Source organism: Pygocentrus nattereri, chromosome 19 (assembly GCF_015220715.1).
Source record: "Pygocentrus nattereri isolate fPygNat1 chromosome 19, fPygNat1.pri, whole genome shotgun sequence".
NCBI classification, from domain to species: Eukaryota; Metazoa; Chordata; class Actinopteri; order Characiformes; family Serrasalmidae; genus Pygocentrus; species Pygocentrus nattereri.
The window spans coordinates 34,672,246-34,693,098 of NC_051229.1; the positions used below are offsets into that span (position 1 = coordinate 34,672,246).

Here is a 20,853-nt window from a genome sequence, read left to right on the forward strand (position 1 = left end):
CTGTGTTTAATTGGAAATCTGTTCAGAAACTCTGAGTGATACTCAAATATCAAAATTAGTAGGAATGCACATCCCTAAATGTGGAATCGTCAGGATTGGGACCTGTAATCTACCAACAGTGGGGCAAAACCTTAGACGGGGGTGCTATTCAAGAGCCAAATATAAGCCATTAAATCAGAAATATGAATACAGATTAATGTTGGCTGATATTATTGGTTATTAGAATCTTAAAATTGATATTGGCCACAAAGTAGTCACATTGGTCTGCAGCTACTTTGAGGTTTGTAGGTCAAATTATTAGTAATTGGTCATAATGGTGCAGGCCAGGGCTTTAACCCGGTCACATTATTGGTGCCTGTTTAATATATTGTAAGGTGTGTTAGTTACAGTCTGTAACAGTAGAATCATAAAACTGACATTTTGACCATATCAAGCACCCTAGTGTGTTCAGGTTTCAGTCAGTGTGTCTCTTCGATCTGTCCCTCTTCGATCTGACCCTCTATTAAATGCTCTGACCAGTCTGCTGTGGCTGCAGGTCTGTGTGTGTTGTGTAGTTTGTGTTGGCTGGGCTGCCCCGGATGTTTCTATCAGTAATTCCCCTCCTGCTTTAAAGAAAGTCTGCAAAGCCTCTAATCCCCTAAACTCGCGGATCAAATGTCCTCAGCTTAGAACCTGCTCTGCCGAAAAAACCCACGCAAACGGTACGGGCAGCAAGCGAGCGCACTTTCAGCACTGCCCAGACAGAAAGGAGCGAGCACAAGGCCCCGCTGTGAACTCTCTGACCTTCCGCACACCCTGGACTTCCAGTACTCGCACATCATCAACCGTCCTTTATCTGTAGTGAACAAACCCTCCACTGTTTGAGTACAGTAGAGGCAAAAAACTCTCACTGAAGTGTTTGAAGTTCGAGTGCGCCACTCTGCCAGTCTGAGTAGACTTCTAGAGTTACTATTGTTGTGTTGCTGTATTTTTGATTTGCATTGCCTAATTATTTTGAATAGACTTGCATAATCACGTCATTAACATTGCGAGTTACATAAGGAAAATCATTTACATTTGATTTCCATTCTGTATCGACAGGTTTGCGTCGGCACACACTTATTTCGGTCTGTTTCGGCTCCAAAAATGGCAAAAATGCAAAAGAGTTGTTTTTCCACAAAGTTGAGCTTTTCATCGTGTTCAAAATCATAATAAAATACGTTCATGTCCATAAATGTGCTCTTGATTAGCAGCTTAGAATCTGCATTTTTGACAGAACCAGTCTAAAGTACCTTCCCGCTACAGCTGGATTCAAATTTCCAAATCTTAAATTCACCCCTCGCTTTATTAAAGCCAGGCCCACATCTGAGATGATCCGCTCTGACAGGGCGAACGAGTGGCAGCTCTGTGCTTCTGTGTCTGACCAGAAGCTCCAGCTCTCCGCAGAGCGAGCTGGACTCCACAGCAGCCTTCTGCTCCAGCTGCTGAGGGAAGAACTTGGCATCTGCTCGGTGCACTCCAGATGTTTTCCGGCCAAATAAATAAAGAACATCTGAGAAGATTTACTCGCGTCCCAGCGGAGCCCAGAGTTGGTATTACATGTAGCCTATTGATGGTGGCAAGTGCCCCAAAACCATGAATCAGGTCTCGCTGAGACTTGGCTGGAAATGCGAAGACTTAATGTATGAATTTTTATAGGCCTCACATCCCGCCCCCCCCCTCCTGTCGGCTTTTTTTCCCCCTCCTCCCGGTAACTGACTGAAGCATTTGATCTGACTTGCAGGGCCTTTTCTTAAACGCTGTCTTCATTTTTTTCCTCTTAAGACTCCCTTCTGACTCTTTCTGACCATCTTTGCGAAACTAACTCAAGATTATGGCTACTTTTCTTTCTTTCTTTTTTTTTTTTTTTTTTTTTTTTTTTAATTATGGCTACTTTTCCATGCACAAAGAAAGACAATTTGCCTGTATTCCAGAAGGGTGGGATTGTGTAGTTTGCGAGCATCAAAACAAGGCCATTAGTGTAATATCCCCACTACAAATCTAATTAAAGTGCTTTGAAAGGCTGTGAGGGGCTTAGAAAATCGTATCTGTTCCAAATGGTGCAGCCAACTTAGAAATTTACAAACTAGCCGAGCACCCTGGTAGTGGGTGGTCTTCGTAGTTAATGAATGTGGAATTAAATGGAAAATTCCAGATGCCAAATAGGGCAAAGGTGGAAAAAACACATGAGCAACTGCAGATTTTTGGGTGATTGGCCTACCAGCCCTGGTCATAAAAGCTGGATAAGTTAATAAATGAACTTTGTTAGAAAAGTAGTTCAGGTTCTTTGACGTTGGTCACACCGAACCTTCATCAAACTATACGTTTCCTTTTGCCTTGTTGTTTTTGACCCCAGAGAAGACAATAGAGGCCACAGTCCAGTGGGATTGTACCTTTTGCCTGCCTTTACAAAACTTTAGTTGCGTGAAACTTTGATGAAACCAAATTTCACTTCTGCTGCATACTGTCAAGCATCCTGCAACTGCCTTGAAACATGTTGGATGCCTAGCTGCAAGAGTTATGGCTGAAGCAGCCAATCAGAATGCTGATAACATACCATGTGATTATGTCAAATGATGTTTCGGTCAGTTGATTTCAGCACATCATGTGCAAGAAAACTGCCTCTTAGGAATCACTTTGGTCATTTGCTGATGACCAGGTCGCTCACTCACGTGTGCGGCGGTAGCGCTGCGGACCATCGACCATAACAGCAGCGGTTCAAACCTCGGTCCAGGCGCTTCTTCAGTGGCGGTGGCCACTGTGTTTGGAGGCAGACATAGTTAGGAAACTGGCCCTGTGACCGGAAGGTTGCCGATTCAATCCCCAGTGCCGACAGACTGAGGTGTCCTTGAGCAAGACACCTAACCCCCAATTGTCCCGGGCGCCGTGGACAGGGCTGCCCACCACTCCGGGCAGGTGTGCTCACTGCCCCTTAGTGTGTGTGTATTCACTAGTGTGTATGTGGTGTTTCACTTCACGGATGGGTTAAATGCAGAGGTGGAATTTCCCCGTTTGTGGGATTAAAAAAGTATCACTTAACTTAAGTAGCTAGGTAGCTAGCCATCTAGCCTAAAAATGATGGCTGTTTGAATAGCTGCTTGTGTGTTGCTATTCATTGTGTGTTGCTTTGTTGTTCTGCTGTAGCATCATGATCTACATAAATGACTTAATAAATTTCTGAATGTTTCACATGTGATTTTGATTGTGTTTGAATTGCATTATGTTACTGTCAGATTGCACAGAGATTACATTTCATGCAACTTGCAGCCTGCAACTAGTTGCATGAAAAATTCAGCATGCAAAGCCGGCATTAGAGGCTTAGTCTAATTTGACCTGTTTAATCTAGGAATTTCAATTATGCCTTTCTGACGGAAGTGCTTTGAACACCTTCATCAGGATATAACATCCTTTTCCCAGCCATATTCAGAGTAAAACACTAATGTGGGAGTGAGGTTGTAGCTGATGGTGCCCTGTGGACGTCTGCATGTGTCCACTCAGTAAGCCTGTCCTAGCCTGCCTTTTGAGTCTTCACCTGACCAGCCAATCTACCTGCTGCCTCTGACCCACATATGTCTCCTTGAGAGCATCAGGACAGCTTCAACGTCTCTCACTTTGCCGTCCTTGCTCCCCCAAAGGCACACCGGCCTTTTTAAAAAAGGAGATATTTTTGTAAGTAGAAAAGAAATGATTTATCTCTGTGCTTTTCTGTCTCTCAGAAAAAAAAGCTCATCAGCTGTCTGTTTTCATTTTATGGGTCCTTGCGGAAAATGTGGAAAAGTGCAGAATTTGATTTAGTTTATTTGTAGGTTTTGGATGAGCGCAGGGAACAAGAATTAAACCGTAAGAGAGGGCATGAAAGATATTTTTGTTTCCAGACATTTTTCTTCTGTTTATGGTGCTCATAACTTGAGTTTGAGAGAATGAATGTACCACTGGATACTGGAGGAAGTACAAACATCATATTATAGCAGAATTACATCATTTAACTGAAGCTTGAATAGAGTGGAACTGATTGGGGCTGGAGGTTTTCCATCGTTTTCAGTCAGATTCCACGCTAAAGAGGCTCCTCCCACACAACTCCTCAGTGAGCCCCTCATAGCTAGTTAGCTAAAGGGTTCTTCGACATCCGCGTATTTGCAGGTATGTTCAGGCTGACGTTCGCGCAGACGAGAACGTGTCCATTAGGGGGCAGCGTCGGAACTGAATGTTTTCCCTCTCTCTCTGATCATTAACACTCACTTCAGTGTTTTTGAAATGTTTTGAATACTTTAATTGTGCCTGAAATTTTGGTCCAGACTCGATCTGACATGACGCACAGCCTCGCTGTGTTTCGAGTGTTTCATTGATATTATCTCCAAAACCAATGTAAATTACAGGATCATCATCTATTTAATCCAAAACTGACCCAAACTGGCTCCTTGTTATCCAAAGGGATGAACAGAACCCAACAGGCCAGTGGTGGTTACTATGTAGTGACTGTAATAAGATGACATAATACCCTATAAACAAATGATCATCTGCCCAAAGCGTTTGAGCTACATCTCAAACTTGTTTTAATCTGGATAAATGTTCTGTGTTCTCACTCTCAAGGTGTTAAGTTCACCTCTTTAAACACTAAACTTTATGTAGAACGTAAAATTTTGGCCAAACAAATGAAACATTCTTTTGACTGCACTAAACTGACCTCTCCTGAATTGATTCATTGTTTATGCCCTTTTTTCTTACCAACGTAGGCCATGTGGACACGTCGTGACTGTGATTCTGCTCTAGTGGCTGTGTGAATACATGCTGTAGGACATAGTTTGGAATTAGAAGGGAGTTGAAGTGTCGTTAACTAACTGACGCACTCTGAGTGTCGAAGCACTCTTGAAGGCCAGTTTAAAAAGCCTCAGAAAGGATCAGGCTGACTTTGTTTAATGTATTCTGAGCCACACTCGAGTGTGTGTGTGTGTGTGTGTTGGAGTGTGTAGAGAGCTGGAGAGGAGCTGAACAGCAGGAGCAGAGCATCCATCATTCCAAACACAGCCAACTGCCACAGACACGGCCACGGCCACCGTCGTTAGAGACGGAGCGGAATGACCACCGGACCGACAACCAGGAGAGCTTCATACAGTCGTATGCAAAAGTTTGGACCATGTCTTGTTGATTTTCTGTGGTCAAAATCAGTAAAACATCCTTTACAGAGAACAGACTTCTGCGCAATTCAATGAGCATTTTAATGCTGAATTTAACGTTTGGGAAATAATATAAAATTGTGCACACAAATTATGGCACATTGAATATTTAGTTATTTTAAATTTTTTACCTTTATGTTAAACTTGAATAAAAAATAAAAATAAATACAGATTGTGCACAAAAGTTTGTCATTTAAGTTTGTTTCCTGTTTCCCTCTTAGAAAATCAATTAAATATGCAAATTCACTCAGGGTCTTAAAACTTTTACATACGACTGTATGTTTATGTAAATGTATTTTAAATGATATTCATTGAGGAGCACTTTGTGTGTATAGGTTAGTTCGATAGAGGTTAAGAAAGCATTAAAATCGTCGTTTTTGTGGATATTTTGTGGATATTAGGGATGTAACTATGATATTTCTTGTTATATTTCACAATACCATATGTATTGTGGTTTACAGACAATATATATATTTTTTTTTAATTCACAAAACGCGGCCGGCCAACCTGCATTTTGCTATTTTTGTTGCCAACAGAAAACCACAAAGCCTGGTGGAAGTATAATTAATTAATTAATTGTTAATCAACAAAAGTCATTTTCTTTAATCAATTTAAAGGAGAAGAAAATGACCTTGACGAACAATTGGCGATTACAATTGGCGGAAGTGATCTCCGTTTTCTGCCAGACACAGTTCGACACAGTGCTCCATGCTCCCGAACATATCGGCAAGCATTAAAGAGGTTAAACGTCGTGGTTGCTGTCCGGCGCCTACCTCATCTCTCCGACCCAGGGGCATCCCGGCTTGTTCGAAGCCTCTCTCCAGTGACTCTCCTGTATAATTTCAAGGGCTTATGGTGCAATTATGTTCCCTGACTAAAGGTACTGAGATGTGCTCTTGAGGGTCCCGCCCCAGTGACCGTCTCATACCTTTGTTTCTGAGAGTGTATGTCAGTTGTTAAAACTGTTTCTTATTAAAAGCGAAAGGACGTTCCAGAGTGATGTCATAGTTAACCTACATAAATAGACTTGCTCGCATCTAAAATAGTTTTGTTTGAAAATAAAATACATACTCACCGGCCACTTTATTAGGTGCACCTGTTCAGTTGCTTGTTAACACAAATAGCCAATCAGCCAATCACACGGCCGCAACTCAAGGCATGTAGAGGTGGTCAAGACAACTTGCTGAAGTGCAGACCGAGCATCGGGATGGGGAAGCAAGGGGATTTAAGTGACTTTGAACGTTGTTGGTGCCAGACGGGCTGGTCTGAGTATTTCAGAAACTGCTGATCTACTGGGATTTTCACACACAACCATCTCTAGGGTTTACAGAGAACGGTCCGAAAAAGAGGAAATATCCAGTGAGGGGTCAGTTGTGTGGACGAAAATGCCTTGTAGATGTGAGAGGTCAGAGGAAAATGGGCAGACTGGTTCCAGATGATAGAAAGGCAACAGTAACTCAAATAACCAACCAAAATCTCTGAGGAACGTTTCCAACAGCTTGTTGAAAGTTTGCCACAAAGAATTAAGGCAGTTCTGAAGGCAAATTACGGTCCAACCTTTCACTAGCACAGATACAAACAAGCAGAAACTTTAATTATCCAAGGTATTCATTTGTGCCCTCTTGGATATAGATATAATCTGTCTGCCGTAGTCTTTATGTATGTGCTGTGATATGCTGTACTTCCATGCACTTACGTATGCGTGAGAGTGTGTTCGGACTTGTTTCGTGTGCTGCCATGTTCTGCGATGGCTGTATGATAAGTGTGTACATGTTCATTTTTAAATCTGAGAGAGAGAGAGAGAGAGAGAGAGATAAATACCAAAGTGCAGGGGTAAGTATGCCATCAGTCAGGGGGCAGCTGTTCTGTGCTGATAAGGTGCAGTGATACAGTAGATAGGAGTGATTGGTACAGTCTGCAGCCCTGCTGCACACCCCTGCACTCCACTCTCTCCAGCTCTATAAATCATTACCATCTCTAAAGAGCATCAGCGAGATGAATACGGCTCACAGCGGGTATAAAATGTGTATTTGGGTTATTGGGGGCGTGCTCCAGCATCCTGAATTATCCGTATTGGTTGGAATGTGTGGGGGCGTCTGAATGTGTGTTTCATGTCATGTCACGTCTGAATGTGCGCTCTCATCCCTTTCTCTGCCTCTATATTCATCCATCTCTTCTCTCCCTCCTTCAGATTGACGCATTGAGTAAAAGAAGTAAAGAAGCAGAAGCTGCCTTCCTGAACGTCTATAAGAAGCTGATCGATGTCCCGGGTAAGTTTTTGCTTGGTTTTTTTTTTTTTTTTTCCTTAGAACTAAACAGGCTGCTTTTGTAGTGGCCGTTAAAGAGCCCATAAAATGGAAAAAAATCATTTTCCTTCCTTTAAAAATAAAGTTTAATATAGTATGTTAACACTGTTAAAATTGTAATACATGCCAGTAACTCAGTCCATATAGTCCTGATTTTAATTCATAGTCTCTGTGATGTCACAGAATCCAACGCTTGTATGTACATCTGCCTGTTCAGCCTACAGTAGTTTAGCTCCACCCATTCGCTCTGCAGTGTTTAAGCCCAGACTGCTTTTTGAGTGAGGCGTATAAAAGAGCAGCCAATCAGAACATGGTAAAAAAGGCATTTTCCTGCTGGACCTAAGGGACCCACCACAGTATCTTATGCTGCAGGACTAATTTTCAGTGTTGCTCACAGGAGCGGGTGGGAAACCAGGCCGCTGCAGGCGGGAGCGGGACAAAGAATGCATATTAATGAAAAGCCTACATAAAGTAGATCGACCACTATCTTATATATGTGTGTGTGCGTGTGCGTGTGCGTGTGTGTGTGTGTGTGTGTGTGTGTCTATATATATATATATATATATAGACACACACACACACACACACACACACACACACACACACAGGGTGAGTCAAAAGTCACAGAACACCATTTGATTTTATTTTATTTTTTATTTTATTATCAACTTTTATCTCTGGGGTCCTCTCAAACAAATTGTGTATGCTGAGAAAATCCACAACAAACACCACCTTCAGCACCACATCGTGGAGGCTTGTGACAGCATATCTCCAGAGATTCTCATGCGGGTTCAGAACTATTGGATCCTGTGTCTTGGATCCTGTGCCTTCGGCACATTGAACGCATCAAATAGCTGTGCATCACAAGGCAGCGTTCCCAGTTGTTGTTGCAACTTTGTGTTGATAACTTTTGAACCACAAGGGATATTGAAAATCTGATTGCGGCAATCGATTTCTGAGACACTTCTGGTTGTCTTTGATCTGCTCAAATCGTATCATATCGGCACCGCTCCACTGAGAATCAGTGCCACTCCACCGAGTATCATTTCAGTACCACTCCACTGAGTATCGTATCCGTGCCACTCCACCGAGTATCGTATCAGTGCCTCTCCACGGAGTAACGTATCGGTGCCACTCCACGGAGTATCGTATCGGTGCCTCTCCACCAAGTAACACATCGGTGCCTCTCCACCAAGGATCAAATCAGTGCCACTCCACCGAGGATCAAATCAGTGCCACTCCACCGAGGATCATATCTGTGCCACTCCACCAAGTATCATACCGGTGCCTTTCCACCGAGTATCGTATCGTGCGGCTCCACACACAGCTCTGCAGAACGGCCTCTCACGACAGCCTGACACATCTGAGTACAGCACATACCTGCTCACTCACATGAGAGCCTGTTCAGCTGCTTACTCGTGCATGCTTAGGGTTTGCATGGAAGGCACGCTAACAGCGTGTATGCGCGTGTGTGTGCATGAGCGTGTGTCACTCGGAGTGGCTGACGTAACGTCGGGCTGGCAGGGCCAAAGCGTAAAAACAAACGGAGAGCTGTACAGCTGGGCTGTGGCACTGCTTTTAAAATTAGCTCTCCAGAGAGTGAGAGAAAGAGAGAGGGCAAGGTTTTTCTGCAGCTCTTCACCGAGGAGGGTGAGGCTCGGCCTAACGCTTTCTTTTTTCCAGAATATTTTGTAATTATCTTTTTTTTTTTTTTTTTTTTAATCCAAGCAGCCTACACATCTGTGCTGCAAATGTAAATATAACCGTTTCCACCACCTACAGTCTGTGAACAGTTCAGCCAAAAGTGGCAAACCCATAGGTGGGGTTAATTGTAAAAGCCTGAGGGTCTCATAGGCCTGAATGATTCATCATTTTTGAGAATTTAGTTTTCAGAATGCAAGTTTTATGGGGGGATTTTCACCTATTTTTTCCCCAGTTTAGTCGTTTCCAATTTCACCCACTAGTTAAGACTCTCCCAATCACACAATACTAGTGCTAAGAGGGTGAAGGCTAGCGTAGGCAGCGCCACCGTATCTGCAGAGCTGCTGTTTTAATCATATCCTACATTATTCATAGTTCTATTTACATGTTTTAAGTTGAGAAGTGTACCCTTGTTGTTCAACAGGAACTTTTATTTCTTTATTTTAGCGCTGGAGCGATGAGGCTAACAAACAATAGAAATCAGTAGTCACCCAAATCGGTTATTAAGTTTTTCTGTTAATACATCCCCATTTTACAGCCTCTTTCTATATGGAAGGACATTGACTGACTGTGCTTGTTATTTATGCTGCTAACATTTGTATTTTTGAGTTAAAACAAGTGCCACTGTGCCTGAGCCTGGCTTGCTCTCAGTGACAGTGTTTACATGCAGACAATTGCCAATACATTCTGATTATCACTGTACTCAACAATCTGATAGAAATCTCAGTTGACATGTTCGCTACAAGTAATCTGATCCAAAATTACGTGCAGGTGTAGAGAACCACGTACTGTAGACGTTACCATACATCTAGTCCAGTCGGAGTGAGATGAGCAGCAGTGAGCAGTGCTTGTGTTTATAATTACTTTAAAACAACCTCAGACTCATGAAAACGTCCTTCGTCCATGCCGAGAGGAAGACGTCATGTTCTGATACGCCTAAGCTGGACGTCTGTCTCACCGCCGTCCTTTCTTTTTTTTTTTTTTAAATAGACACATTCATCCTCTATATACACCCACACATATATGCACCACCACATCCACCTGCTCTCATATATACACCTACATATAGACCCACACACCTATATACACCTGCACCGAAACATTCCAGTCAAACAACAACAGACATCAACGAGACAAAAGACAAGCTGGCCTGAGTCAGGAACCCATTGCCCCCAGTCCACCCCACACACCCTCCAATGGTCACCGCCCCACCCCCGCCACCCAGGCACCCCAGAACCCCAAGGCACAGACCCGACGCCCCGACGCAAGGCAGGTCAACCGCCGTCCTTTCAAGATCCTCTGCAGAACAGTTTCTGCTCCACCATGTTGAACATTATAAACTGTCACTATGACGCGACGCACATGCAGAACGTACTTAAAATTTCCGATTGGGAATGTAATCGGATACAAGCGTTTACATGGTTATTATTCCTCTGTTTAACAGTTTTACCCACCTCGTTCAATTGGATAGAAACTGTATTCCAAATGGCCTCAATCAGATGTATTCTGTTCCGATTGAACTGTTAGTCAACTTATTAATGGATTATTAGGCTCCCAAATGCCCCCATCCTACCCCATGCTAGGTCGCTCACTACTCTCCCTTTTTATTATTTATCAATTAACAGATACAGTTGTGTGCAAAAGTTTTGGTCAGGGTTGTTTTATTATCCTCTACAGGGAGCATATTTTAACACACACTGGTTGTTTAATTGTTTAATTTAATATACTACTATAAAGACGTTTCTTCTCGGCCTTCGTCTTGTCGTCTTAGGCTGGGGCTGCTGTTTAACAGGCCGTCTTCACTCCGTCGCTGGTTTTACAGGCGTTTAGGACGTTCCCTGCTCTCACTGTGTGTTTCAGACCAAACCTGAGTGTTTGTGGAGTCACCTTGAGTCAGCGTGAGGTTCCCCAGACTCCTGCGGCTAATCTCTCTCATAGTTAAGACATCCAGCAGAGTGACACCACAGAGCTGGGAGAGGCGTATGCTCCTGTTGGGGGGGGGGGGGGTCTAGGCGTCACAGTACCTATTCTGAACCTCAGGCTCTCTTTACTTTCTCTTCATCTTTTTAAAGAGTGTATGTAATCCTCTCTCTCTTTTACTCTTTCTCTCCTTTCTCCCTCCTTTTATCTTCCCACCCCTTTCTTTCTCTGCTTGTCTCTCCGTCTCTCTCCTGCTCCTATTCTTTTTTTATCTCTTTCTCACTCTCAGATGTCCTCCCTCTCTCTCTCTCTCTCTCTCTCTCTCTCTCTGCCTCTCCGTCTCTCTATCTCTGTCTCTCTCTCCCTCTCTCTTTCTCTCTCTCTCTGTCTCTCTACCACTCCCTTTCTCTCTCCCTCTCTCGCTCTTTCTATCTCTCCCGTCTCATTCTTTCTCTCTCCCCCTCTTGCTCACTGTCCCTCTCTCTTTCTTTCTCTCTGTCTCTCCCTTCCTCTCTTTCTCTTTCTCCCTCTCTCCATCTCTCCCCCTCTCTGCCTCTCTCTCTCTGCCTCTCCCTCTCTCTCTCTCTCTCTCTCTCTCTCTCTCTCTCTCTCTCTCTCTCTCTCCCTCTCTCTCGTTTTCTATCTCTCCCCCTCTCGATTTTTTTCTATCAATCCCTCTCTCGCTCATTGTCTCTCCCTCTCTCTCTCTCTCTCTCTCTCTCTCTCTTTTTTTTCTCTGTCTCTCCCTCCCTCTCTCTCTCTCCATCTTTCTCTCTCTCTCTACCTCTCCCTCTCTTCTCTCCTGCTCTCTCTCTCTTCCTCTCTCTCTGTCTCTCTCTACCTCTCCCTCCCTCTCTCTGTTTCTCTCTCTCTCTCTCTCTCTCTCTCTCTTTCTCTCTCTCTCTCTCGGGGGTCTAATGTAATCATATGATTACATAATTAGCCCAGCTGTCTCATTAAGGAAAATCAACTGGAGCTGGGGCGTAATTAGTCATGCAGCGATTAAAGAGCGGCTGATGAGGGTGTTGTGGGGGGAGGTGTGTGTGTGTGTGTGTTGGGTTGGTGACAGGGGGTCTCTGGAGGGCCCTTCACCCTCTCAGCCCACCCAGCGCTGTAATGATGCTGATGTGGATTGTAGGGGATGGGGCTGTAAAAGGAGCAGTGCAGCCACAGACACCCCTCTCACAGCCCCCTCCCAACTGTCCCCAGGAACGACATCAGCCTCAGTCTCAGCGTCAGCTCAGCCTGCAGCTCCTGTCATCTCCAGTCTGAGAGTGACGAGCCTCAGTGGACGAGAGGAGCGACTCACTCAGAGTGACGGACCACAGCTCACATCACTGCACCTCAACCAGCAGCTCCACATCCCCTCATCCCTCTCTCCCCTCCTCCTTTCCTTCTGCCTCTTTCACGCTTTCTTTTCTTTTTCTTTTTCTTGTTCTTCTTTCATTTCGTCTTTCTTTCATTTTCATTTTCTGTCTCTTCTTTGTTTTTCATTCTTTCTTTTTCTTCATTGCTTGTTCATTCATTGTTTCTTTTTCTTGTTTTTGTCTTTCTTTCTTCTCACTTTCTTGCACTTTTTTAACTTACTCTTGTTTTTTCTTGCTGTTTCATTTTCTTTCTTGCTGTCTTTCATTCATTTCTTTTTCTCTTGTTCTTTTTCTTCGTTCTTTCTTTCTTTCTCTCTCTTGTTCTCTCTTTGTATGTTTTCTCAGTGTCACCCCCCCCCCCCCCTCTCTCTCCCCTGTCCTCTCTCTCCTCCCTCTCTCGTGCTGTGTGACCCTGCTCTATGGGTCTGACCTCCAGCGTGTAGTGATGGTGAAACTCTGTGTGCGTCTCTCTGGTGTAGACGTTTCTGAGGGAAGATGTTCAGACGACTGTTAGAGATTCTGCTCAGTAGTGCAGTCGGAGCCTCTTACAGTGACCAGCTTCACCCTGATCTCCCTCAGACTCTTAAACCCAGCTGTAAACTTGCTGTAGCGTCTCAGGAGACGAGGTGTTGAGAGACTCTGTTAAAGAGCGTCAGCAGGCGTAGAGGCCAGGCTGAGCCCCGACCGTCCGCTGTCCGTGTGTGTGAAAACCGTGTGATCTGTGTTATCATTCAGGATCTCTGATTCTCAGCCGGACGTCAGTGACACCCCTGTGGAACGTCTGGTGGGAAACTCATCATGAGTGTAACTCATTAGTCCCTCTTGCTCTCCGTCTCTGAGCTTTCATCTTCCTTTTCTCTCAAGCTTGTTGATAATGTCAGCACGGTTAGAAGGCGGAGCTTAGTTTGCAGTTTGTATGAAAATATTTGCATTGAGATGCATGTTTTGTGCTGTGCATGTGTTCATATACTCTCTCTCTCTCTCTCTCTCTCTCTCTCTCTCTCTCTCTCTCTCTCTCTCTCTCTGTCTCTCTGTCTCTCTCTCTGTCTCTGTCTCGCTCTCACTTTGTCTGTTTCCTTGTGTTTCTTGCTCGCTCACTGTGTGTCTCCCTCTTTCTCTCGGTCTCTCTCTGTCTCTTGTTCTCTCTCTCTTTCTCTCGGTCTCTCTCTGTCTCTTGTTCTCTCTCTCTTTCTCTCGGTCTCTCTCTGTCTCTTGTTCTCTCTCTCTTTCTCTCGGTCTCTCTCTGTCTCTTGTTCTCTCTCTCTTTCTCTCGGTCTCTCTCTGTCTCTTGTTCTCTCTCTCTTTCTCTCGGTCTCTCTCTGTCTCTTGTTCTCTCTCTCTTTCTCTCGGTCTCTCTCTGTCTCTTGTTCTCTCTCTCTTTCTCTTGGTTTCTCTCTGTGTCTCTCTTTTTCTTGGTCTCTCTTTCCCTCTCCTTTCTCTTGGTCTCTCTCTCTCTGTCTCTCTCTCTCTCTGTGTGTGTGTCTCTCTCTCTCTCTCGCTGTCTCTCTCTGTCTGTCTCTCTCTCTCTCTCTCTCTCGCTGTCTCTCTCTGTGTGTGTGTCTCTCTCTCTCTCTCTCGCTGTCTCTCTCTGTCTCTCTCTCTGTCTCTCTCTCTCTGTCTCTGTCTCGCTCTCACTTTGTCTGTTTCCTTGTGTTTCTTGCTCGCTCACTGTGTGTCTCCCTCTTTCTCTCGGTCTCTCTCTGTCTCTTGTTCTCTCTCTCTTTCTCTTGGTTTCTCTCTGTGTCTCTCTTTTTCTTGGTCTCTCTTTCTTTCCCTCTCCTTTCTCTTGGTCTCTCTCTCTCTCTCTCTCTCTCTCTCTCTCTCTCTCTCTCTCTGTGTGTGTGTGTCTCTCTCTCTCTCTCGCTGTCTCTCTCTGTCTGTCTCTCTCTCTCTCTCTCTCTCTCTCTCTCTCTCTCTCTCTCTGTGTGTGTGTCTCTCTCTCTCTCTCTCGCTGTCTCTCTCTGTCTCTCTCTCTCTCTCTCTCTCTCTCTCTCTCTCTCTCTGTCTCTCTCTCTAAGCTCAAGTTCAAGTTTGCTTTATTGACATGGCAAACAGGCCCTGAGTCTGTATTTGGTGAGGATCTGTCTCTGCTTCATATCTTGGACAGAACAAGATATTCAGCCGATTTGTATTCCTGTTTTAGGAATTTCCTCTCTCTCTATCTCTCTACATCCCCCTCTCTCTCTCTCTCTCTCTCTCTCTCTCTCTCTCTCTCTCTCTCTCTCTCTCTCTCTCTCTCTCTCTGCAGTGTCAGCACTATCAGAGCTCACAGTGGAGCAGCTAAACTTAGCTCTGCTGTTTCTGCACCACAACACCAGCAATTAGTCACAGCGCTCCCTCCGTCCCCTCCGCCAGCGCACACCCTGTCTCCACCCCACCGCGCTCAGCGTGTGTGTGAGGCCGATCATGTGCTTCGTTTGTGTTCAGCGTGTTTGTTCAACTGTTTCCCTCAGTGTGAACTTCTTTGTCCTGTGTGTGTGTGTGAGTGAGTGTGTGAGTGTTTGCTGTGGCCTTGATTCACTCTAACAAATCAGGCTCCTCATCAGAGAATACCCAGCATGCCCTTGGGCTTCTCTAGTCGTGCTCTCCGTCATCAGCTGTTGTGCGTGTGTGTGTGTGAGAGAGAAGGAAACAGATGGATGACCACCTCACTGCCAGCCCACTGACCTTCAAACACACACAGAGTTCTCAAAGCACGTTATTAAAACTTCCTCAGGCTGGCTTTACAGAAACTTACACGCAACTTCAGTTGCTTGAAACTTTTATGAAACTAAGTTGCACTGGAGTTGCACTATCCAGTTAATGGTAACATCTGTTTAAACAGCTGCTCACTCCAGTTCCAGTGCTTATTCTATTTTGCTTGCTGCTAAACAGAATTAATGTACACACATAAAAATGATGGTTCTTAAAGAGTTCTTTAGCAAAGGACTTGGTTCTATGAAGTACCATGAGAGCTCAAAGAACCCCTGTCTGATTAAAGGAAATGAAGGCGTTCTTCAGATTGATGTAGAATGTGCTGTGGATGGTTCTGTGTAGAAAAAGGTTACACTATTGTTACAGCGTCAGGCTTCTTACAATAAAAGAACCCTTTTGGGCGCTACCTAGCACCCTATCAGAATGTGCTGTAGATAGTTCTATATAGAGCCTTTCTCCATCAATTTGAAGAACTTGTTCATGATGCAAAGAACCCTTTATGTCAGGCTTGTTATAATAGAAGCCTTTTTGGTGCTATATAGAACCCTGATTCGAAAAAGGTGCTATGTAGAACCATCTGCAGCACATTCTCCATCAACCTGAAGAACTCTTTCATGATTCATAGAATAATCCAAAGGGTTCTTTGTGTTCATGGTTCTAATTAGAACCATTTTCTTTACTAAAGAACCCCTGAAGAACCCTAATTTTTACAACTTTGGTTAATCCAGTGCCATTTAGGTTGTGCAGCTCACAGTTTGATAAAAAAGAAAAAGTTTGTCTAGAAAGAAATTGACTGATACATCCCTATTTTGAGATTCCACTGTAGATGTTCTGTAGACGCCCAGCTTATTTTTAACTAGCATTTAACTGAATACCTGTTAGACGGCTCGTGGGTCTTTAGCGTGACCCCCAGCGCAGTTCTCCGCTTCCGACTTTCTGCAGAGACGCTCAGATAGCGAGCTGTCAAGCAGTAGCAAGATGATCAAGAACATCCTGTAATTAGCCCTGAGGCTGTTCCCAGCAGCAGCACAACACTCTGTTATTAATATTTTAGTATTTTCATCAATAGTTTAATCATTTCCGTCTCCAGGGAGTAATAGATGGGCTCGTTCCTTTTAAACTGATGGTTATAACGTTTAAAGGACTGTGAGAGATTGATTTAGAGCTTAATGTGGTTATCAGGGTCTTGGAGACAGAGATGCTCTTTGCGTGCATGATGTGTATTTTTATATTAGTGTGAGAATGAACAGAGCAACAAACAGTGCAACCTCGAAAAGCCAGTAACAGATGCAGTGTCAGTGTTCATACTCAGTGTGGCTAAATCTTAGTAGACACCTTCAGCCTGTTGCACCAGCTGAACGTTAGTTTGATTGTAAGTTGTAAAATCCATCCTAAACGTCACGTTGAGAGTAGTTGGTTTAAACCTAGGGACACACAGAATTTTGGTTGCACCACAGACCCCTATAGTGAAATTACTCGCATTTATCTCTTTCTGTGCTACATTTGCTTAAGATGTGTCAGTTGTGTTAGCTATCATTCAGAAAGAGACGACGTTTTCCAATAATGTCCTCAAAACGTCTGTTTCTTGGATGTGTGTTTATTCTGTTCTGCTACTGGGAATGGTTCCTGATATTCAAGCTGGGCTCTTATGTACAATATTTTGGTGGTCCTTTGTCAGTGAATGATTACGTTAGCCAAGCTGCGTTTTCCACATTTGAATCAGCTGAATGACAAAAGGGTAATGTTAGCTTTGTTAGTTAGCATCACACACGACCTGAGCACTGATGCAGTTATTTCTCTGCAGGTAGTTGACTTTTGTAGTAGACCACAGGCGCCCACCTGTTTTAAGAACGGTCCTGTAGAATAATATCACTGTGCCAGACACAAAGTAGGACCGCATTCCTGTCTGTGCTGTGTAAATCTGTGGCTGGGAGGTCTGTGATATTTTCTATTTTCCATCGACGAAAACCTGCATAATCTGTCCTGCAGAACTGTTGCCGACATAAACCGAGATATATTTCGTTTTCTTGCAAGTTTTCCTATCGATTAAATCACAAATCACATCCATTTTAACAGATTATTTTTTTAAACAGCAGACCATACACTAACTACAGGGTATGTTTAAATGTTAAGGTATATATTAAAGCTATGTTGAAACTGTTATTTGGTGCAACTGGTTCAATTCTTATAGCTCATCAACTTGAGCGTAGTGGCAGTTTATGTTCAAACTAGGCTACGTTTGAACTTGCGCTCAACTAATGCAGCTGGCTGCTCCTTATTTAGCATTTCTGAAATTTGAGAATGTTAACAGATGTTGTAACATTGCTGTGAGGATCTGAATGTATTCAGCCACAAGAGCATTAGTGAGGTCAGGTGCTGATGTTGGATGATCAGTGCTGGATCCCATTGGATTCAGCTCAGTCCCTTCAGAGAATGCAGATCCACTGCTTCACAGTCCAGTGCCTAGGGATGGTGGCCTCAGGCTGGTGTGCGGCCGCTCCGTTCTATTGGCCGAGCTTTTTCTATGGAAATTTTATGAGCTGTGCAGTTGAACAGTAATGTCTGCACCTTAAATGCATTCACTTATCAGATGCGGAGTCTGGGTTCTTTTAAACCGTGTATCTGGGCAGCTGGTATCATGTGTGATGTGTGTTTGTTTTGTCTCCCGGTCAGATCCGGTCCCCGTGTTGGAGCTCGGCCAGCAGCTGCAGCTGAAGGTGCAGAGGATGCACGACATCGAGACGGAAAACCAGAAGCTCCGGGAAACACTGGAGGACTACAACAAAGAGTTCGCCGAGGTCAAGAACCAGGGTGAGCGCGCCCGGTCACTCATACACTCGCTGGTCACTTTATTAGTTGACCAGTTTATTAGCTCCACATACCACGTAGCTGCACTTCAGTGTTCACCTGTGGACGGTGTGTTAACCCAGCTTTACGTTGTTCATCAGTGGTCAGGACCACCGCGGTGGTGGATCATCGTCAGTGCTGCATTGACACTGACTTGGTCGTTGTGTGTTGCGCTGGTGCTGCTGAAGTTTTTAAACACTGTGTCCACTCACTGTCCACTCTATTAGACACTCCTACGTTGTTGGTCCACCTTGTAGATGTCAAGTCAGAGACGACAGCTCATCAGTCCCCTAGTCCTTCAACAGTGGTCAGTTTCTGGCAGCAGTTCATCCTCAGTTCAGCAATGATACTGAGATGTTCAAAAACTCGACACAACCCAAATAATAAATTATAATACATGTCCTGGGGTGGTCCTGACCATTGATGAATGGGGAAAAGTGGCCAGTGAGTGTAAAAATGACATAATAATAAACTTTACCGAGCTTAAAAAGGTTCAAAGAGATTTAAAGGTGCTTTACAACAAAAATAAGTAATTACATACAAAAAATATGACTGGAGAGTAAAAGAAAACTGGCCTGTGACTTAAAATCCACCCCATTTTCACCTGGATGGTCAAATGGCCAAGGTTTTATATTTTTCTTGTATTTTATTTTTTCCCTCAAGGTCCATTTATAACATTTCTTTGCTCTATAAACTGTTTTCCAACTTAAAGCAAAAAGAATTAAGTTATTATTAAAGCTGCTTTAGTTATTGACTTTAATACTAATAAAAGATAAATTAGCTTAATAAATACACTGGATGTGCCTCGGTCAGAAAGCACTCTGAGACACTCCTTACAACTTCAACATGAATGGATGGAGCTGAACTGCTGTAAGCTGAATAGGTGGGTGTATGCAAATGAGTTGATTTTTGTGACATCACAAATAATGCATTCAAAACAGGCTGTTTTTACAGCTTAGTTTTCATGTGTGGCTGTGAACGGCACATTTTGACACCGTATTTACATAACTCCTTTATTTAAATCGAGGGAGATTCGATTTCCCAGGATACGGGCCCTTTAATGGGGTTGTGAGTTGAGGGAACTTGATCTGTGAGTTTAATTAGAGCTGTTCAGGAGTGGCTGCATTATCTTCATTGCTTTTATTAAATAATCTCTCTCTCCGTCAGAAGTGCTGACTGGATTATGCAGTAAGAAGATGTTTTAACCCCAGCAGCCTTCCCTCGCTTTCTTGCTCTCTCTCCCCCTCCCTTCCTTCCCTCTCTCTCGGACCCCCGTGCTCTTCCCAGTAGAGGCCATTGATCCCTCCCAACCTAAATGTTTAAAGTTCAATTTAGCAGTTAAGGGGGAAAAGGCCTCCGAAGGGACCTGCTCCCATTGATTATGTGTCAGACCCGCAAGCCGGCAGTTTAAATCACACATACACACACTCGCGCCCGCTTATGTGTAATACACACACACACACACACACGCTTATGTGTAACACACACGCGCTTGCGCTCGGATCTCTGAGCGCTCAATCAGAGACTATGAGCTTTACTGTCTCACACATACATATTTCATCTCCTCACTGAGACTCTCAAACACCTTTCTGAGCACTCAGTCAGAGTCAGTGAGCATCTCCGTCTGAGACACAGCGAGATATTGACTCACGCTCTTACACTGAGCCCCCCATCAGAGGGTCTTCATCTCATTCAGTCTGAATGCAGGAAAGAACCTTCTTTATACATCTTATTTACCCCATAAATATCTCTTTCCTTCTCTTTCTCTCTCTGTCTGTCTCTCTCACTCTCTCTTTCCTTCTCTTTCTCTGTCTGTCTCTGTCTCTCTCCCTCTCTCTCTTTCCTTCTCTCTCTCTGTCTCTATCTCTCTTCCTCTCTTTCCTTCTCTTTCTCTGTCTGTCTCTATTTCTCTCCCCCTCTCTCTTTCCTTCTTTCTCTGTCTGTCTCTATCTCTCTCCCTCTCTCTCTTTCCTTCACTTTCTCTGTCTGTCTCTATTTCTCTCTCTCCCTCGCTCTCTTTCCTTCACTTTCTCTGTCTGTCTCTATTTCTCTCCCTCCCTCTCTCTTTCCTTCTTTCTCTGTCTGTCTCTATCTCTCTCCCTCCCTCTCTCTTTCCTTCTTTCTCTGTCTGTCTCTATCTCTCTCCCTCTCTGTCTTTCCTTCTCTTTCTCTGTCTATCTCTCTCTTTCCTTCTCTTTCTCTCTGTCTCTATTTCTCTCCCTCTCTTTCCTTCTCTTTCTCTCTCTGTTTCTCTCCCTCTCTCTCTTTCCTTCTTTCTCTGTCTGTCTCTATCTCTCCTTTACCCTCTCTCTCTTTCCTTCTCTTTCTCTCTGTCTCTATCTCTCTCCCTCTCTCTTTCCCTCTTTCTCCCTCTATCTCTCTCCCCCTCTCTCTTTCCTTCTCTGTCTCTATCTCTCCCTCCCTCTCTCTCTTTCCTCATATTTCTCTGTGTCACTATCTCTCTCTCCCTCTCTCTTTCCTTCTTCTTTCTCTGTTTCTCTCTCCCTCTCTCTCTCTTTCCTTCTCTTTCTCTGTCTGTCTGTATCTCCTCTGCCTCTCTCTTTCCTTCTCTTTCTCTCTCTGTCTCTATCTCTCTCTCCCTCTCTCTCTCTTTCCTTCTCTTTCTCTGTCTGTCTGTATCTCTCTGCCTCTCTCTCCCTCTCTCTTTCCTTCTTCTTTCTCTGTTTCTCTCTCCCTCTCTCTCTCTTTCCTTCTCTTTCTCTGTCTGTCTGTATCTCCTCTGCCTCTCTCTTTCCTTCTCTTTCTCTCTCTGTCTCTATCTCTCTCTCCCTCTCTCTCTCTTTCCTTCTCTTTCTCTGTCTGTCT

At 44.1% G+C, this 20,853-nt stretch overlaps 1 protein-coding gene across 1 annotated transcript in view; it reads left to right on the top strand.

The window, feature by feature from the left end:
* Nucleotides 1–20,853, top strand: part of cux1b (cut-like homeobox 1b) — a 231,930-nt gene that overhangs the window by 106,551 nt on the left and 104,526 nt on the right. Inside the window, exons 4-5 of the mRNA XM_037530974.1 lie at nucleotides 7,384–7,462; nucleotides 17,854–17,991. Coding sequence (XP_037386871.1) covers nucleotides 7,384–7,462; nucleotides 17,854–17,991 — 217 coding nt within the window. The remainder of the gene's footprint in view (nucleotides 1–7,383; nucleotides 7,463–17,853; nucleotides 17,992–20,853) is intronic.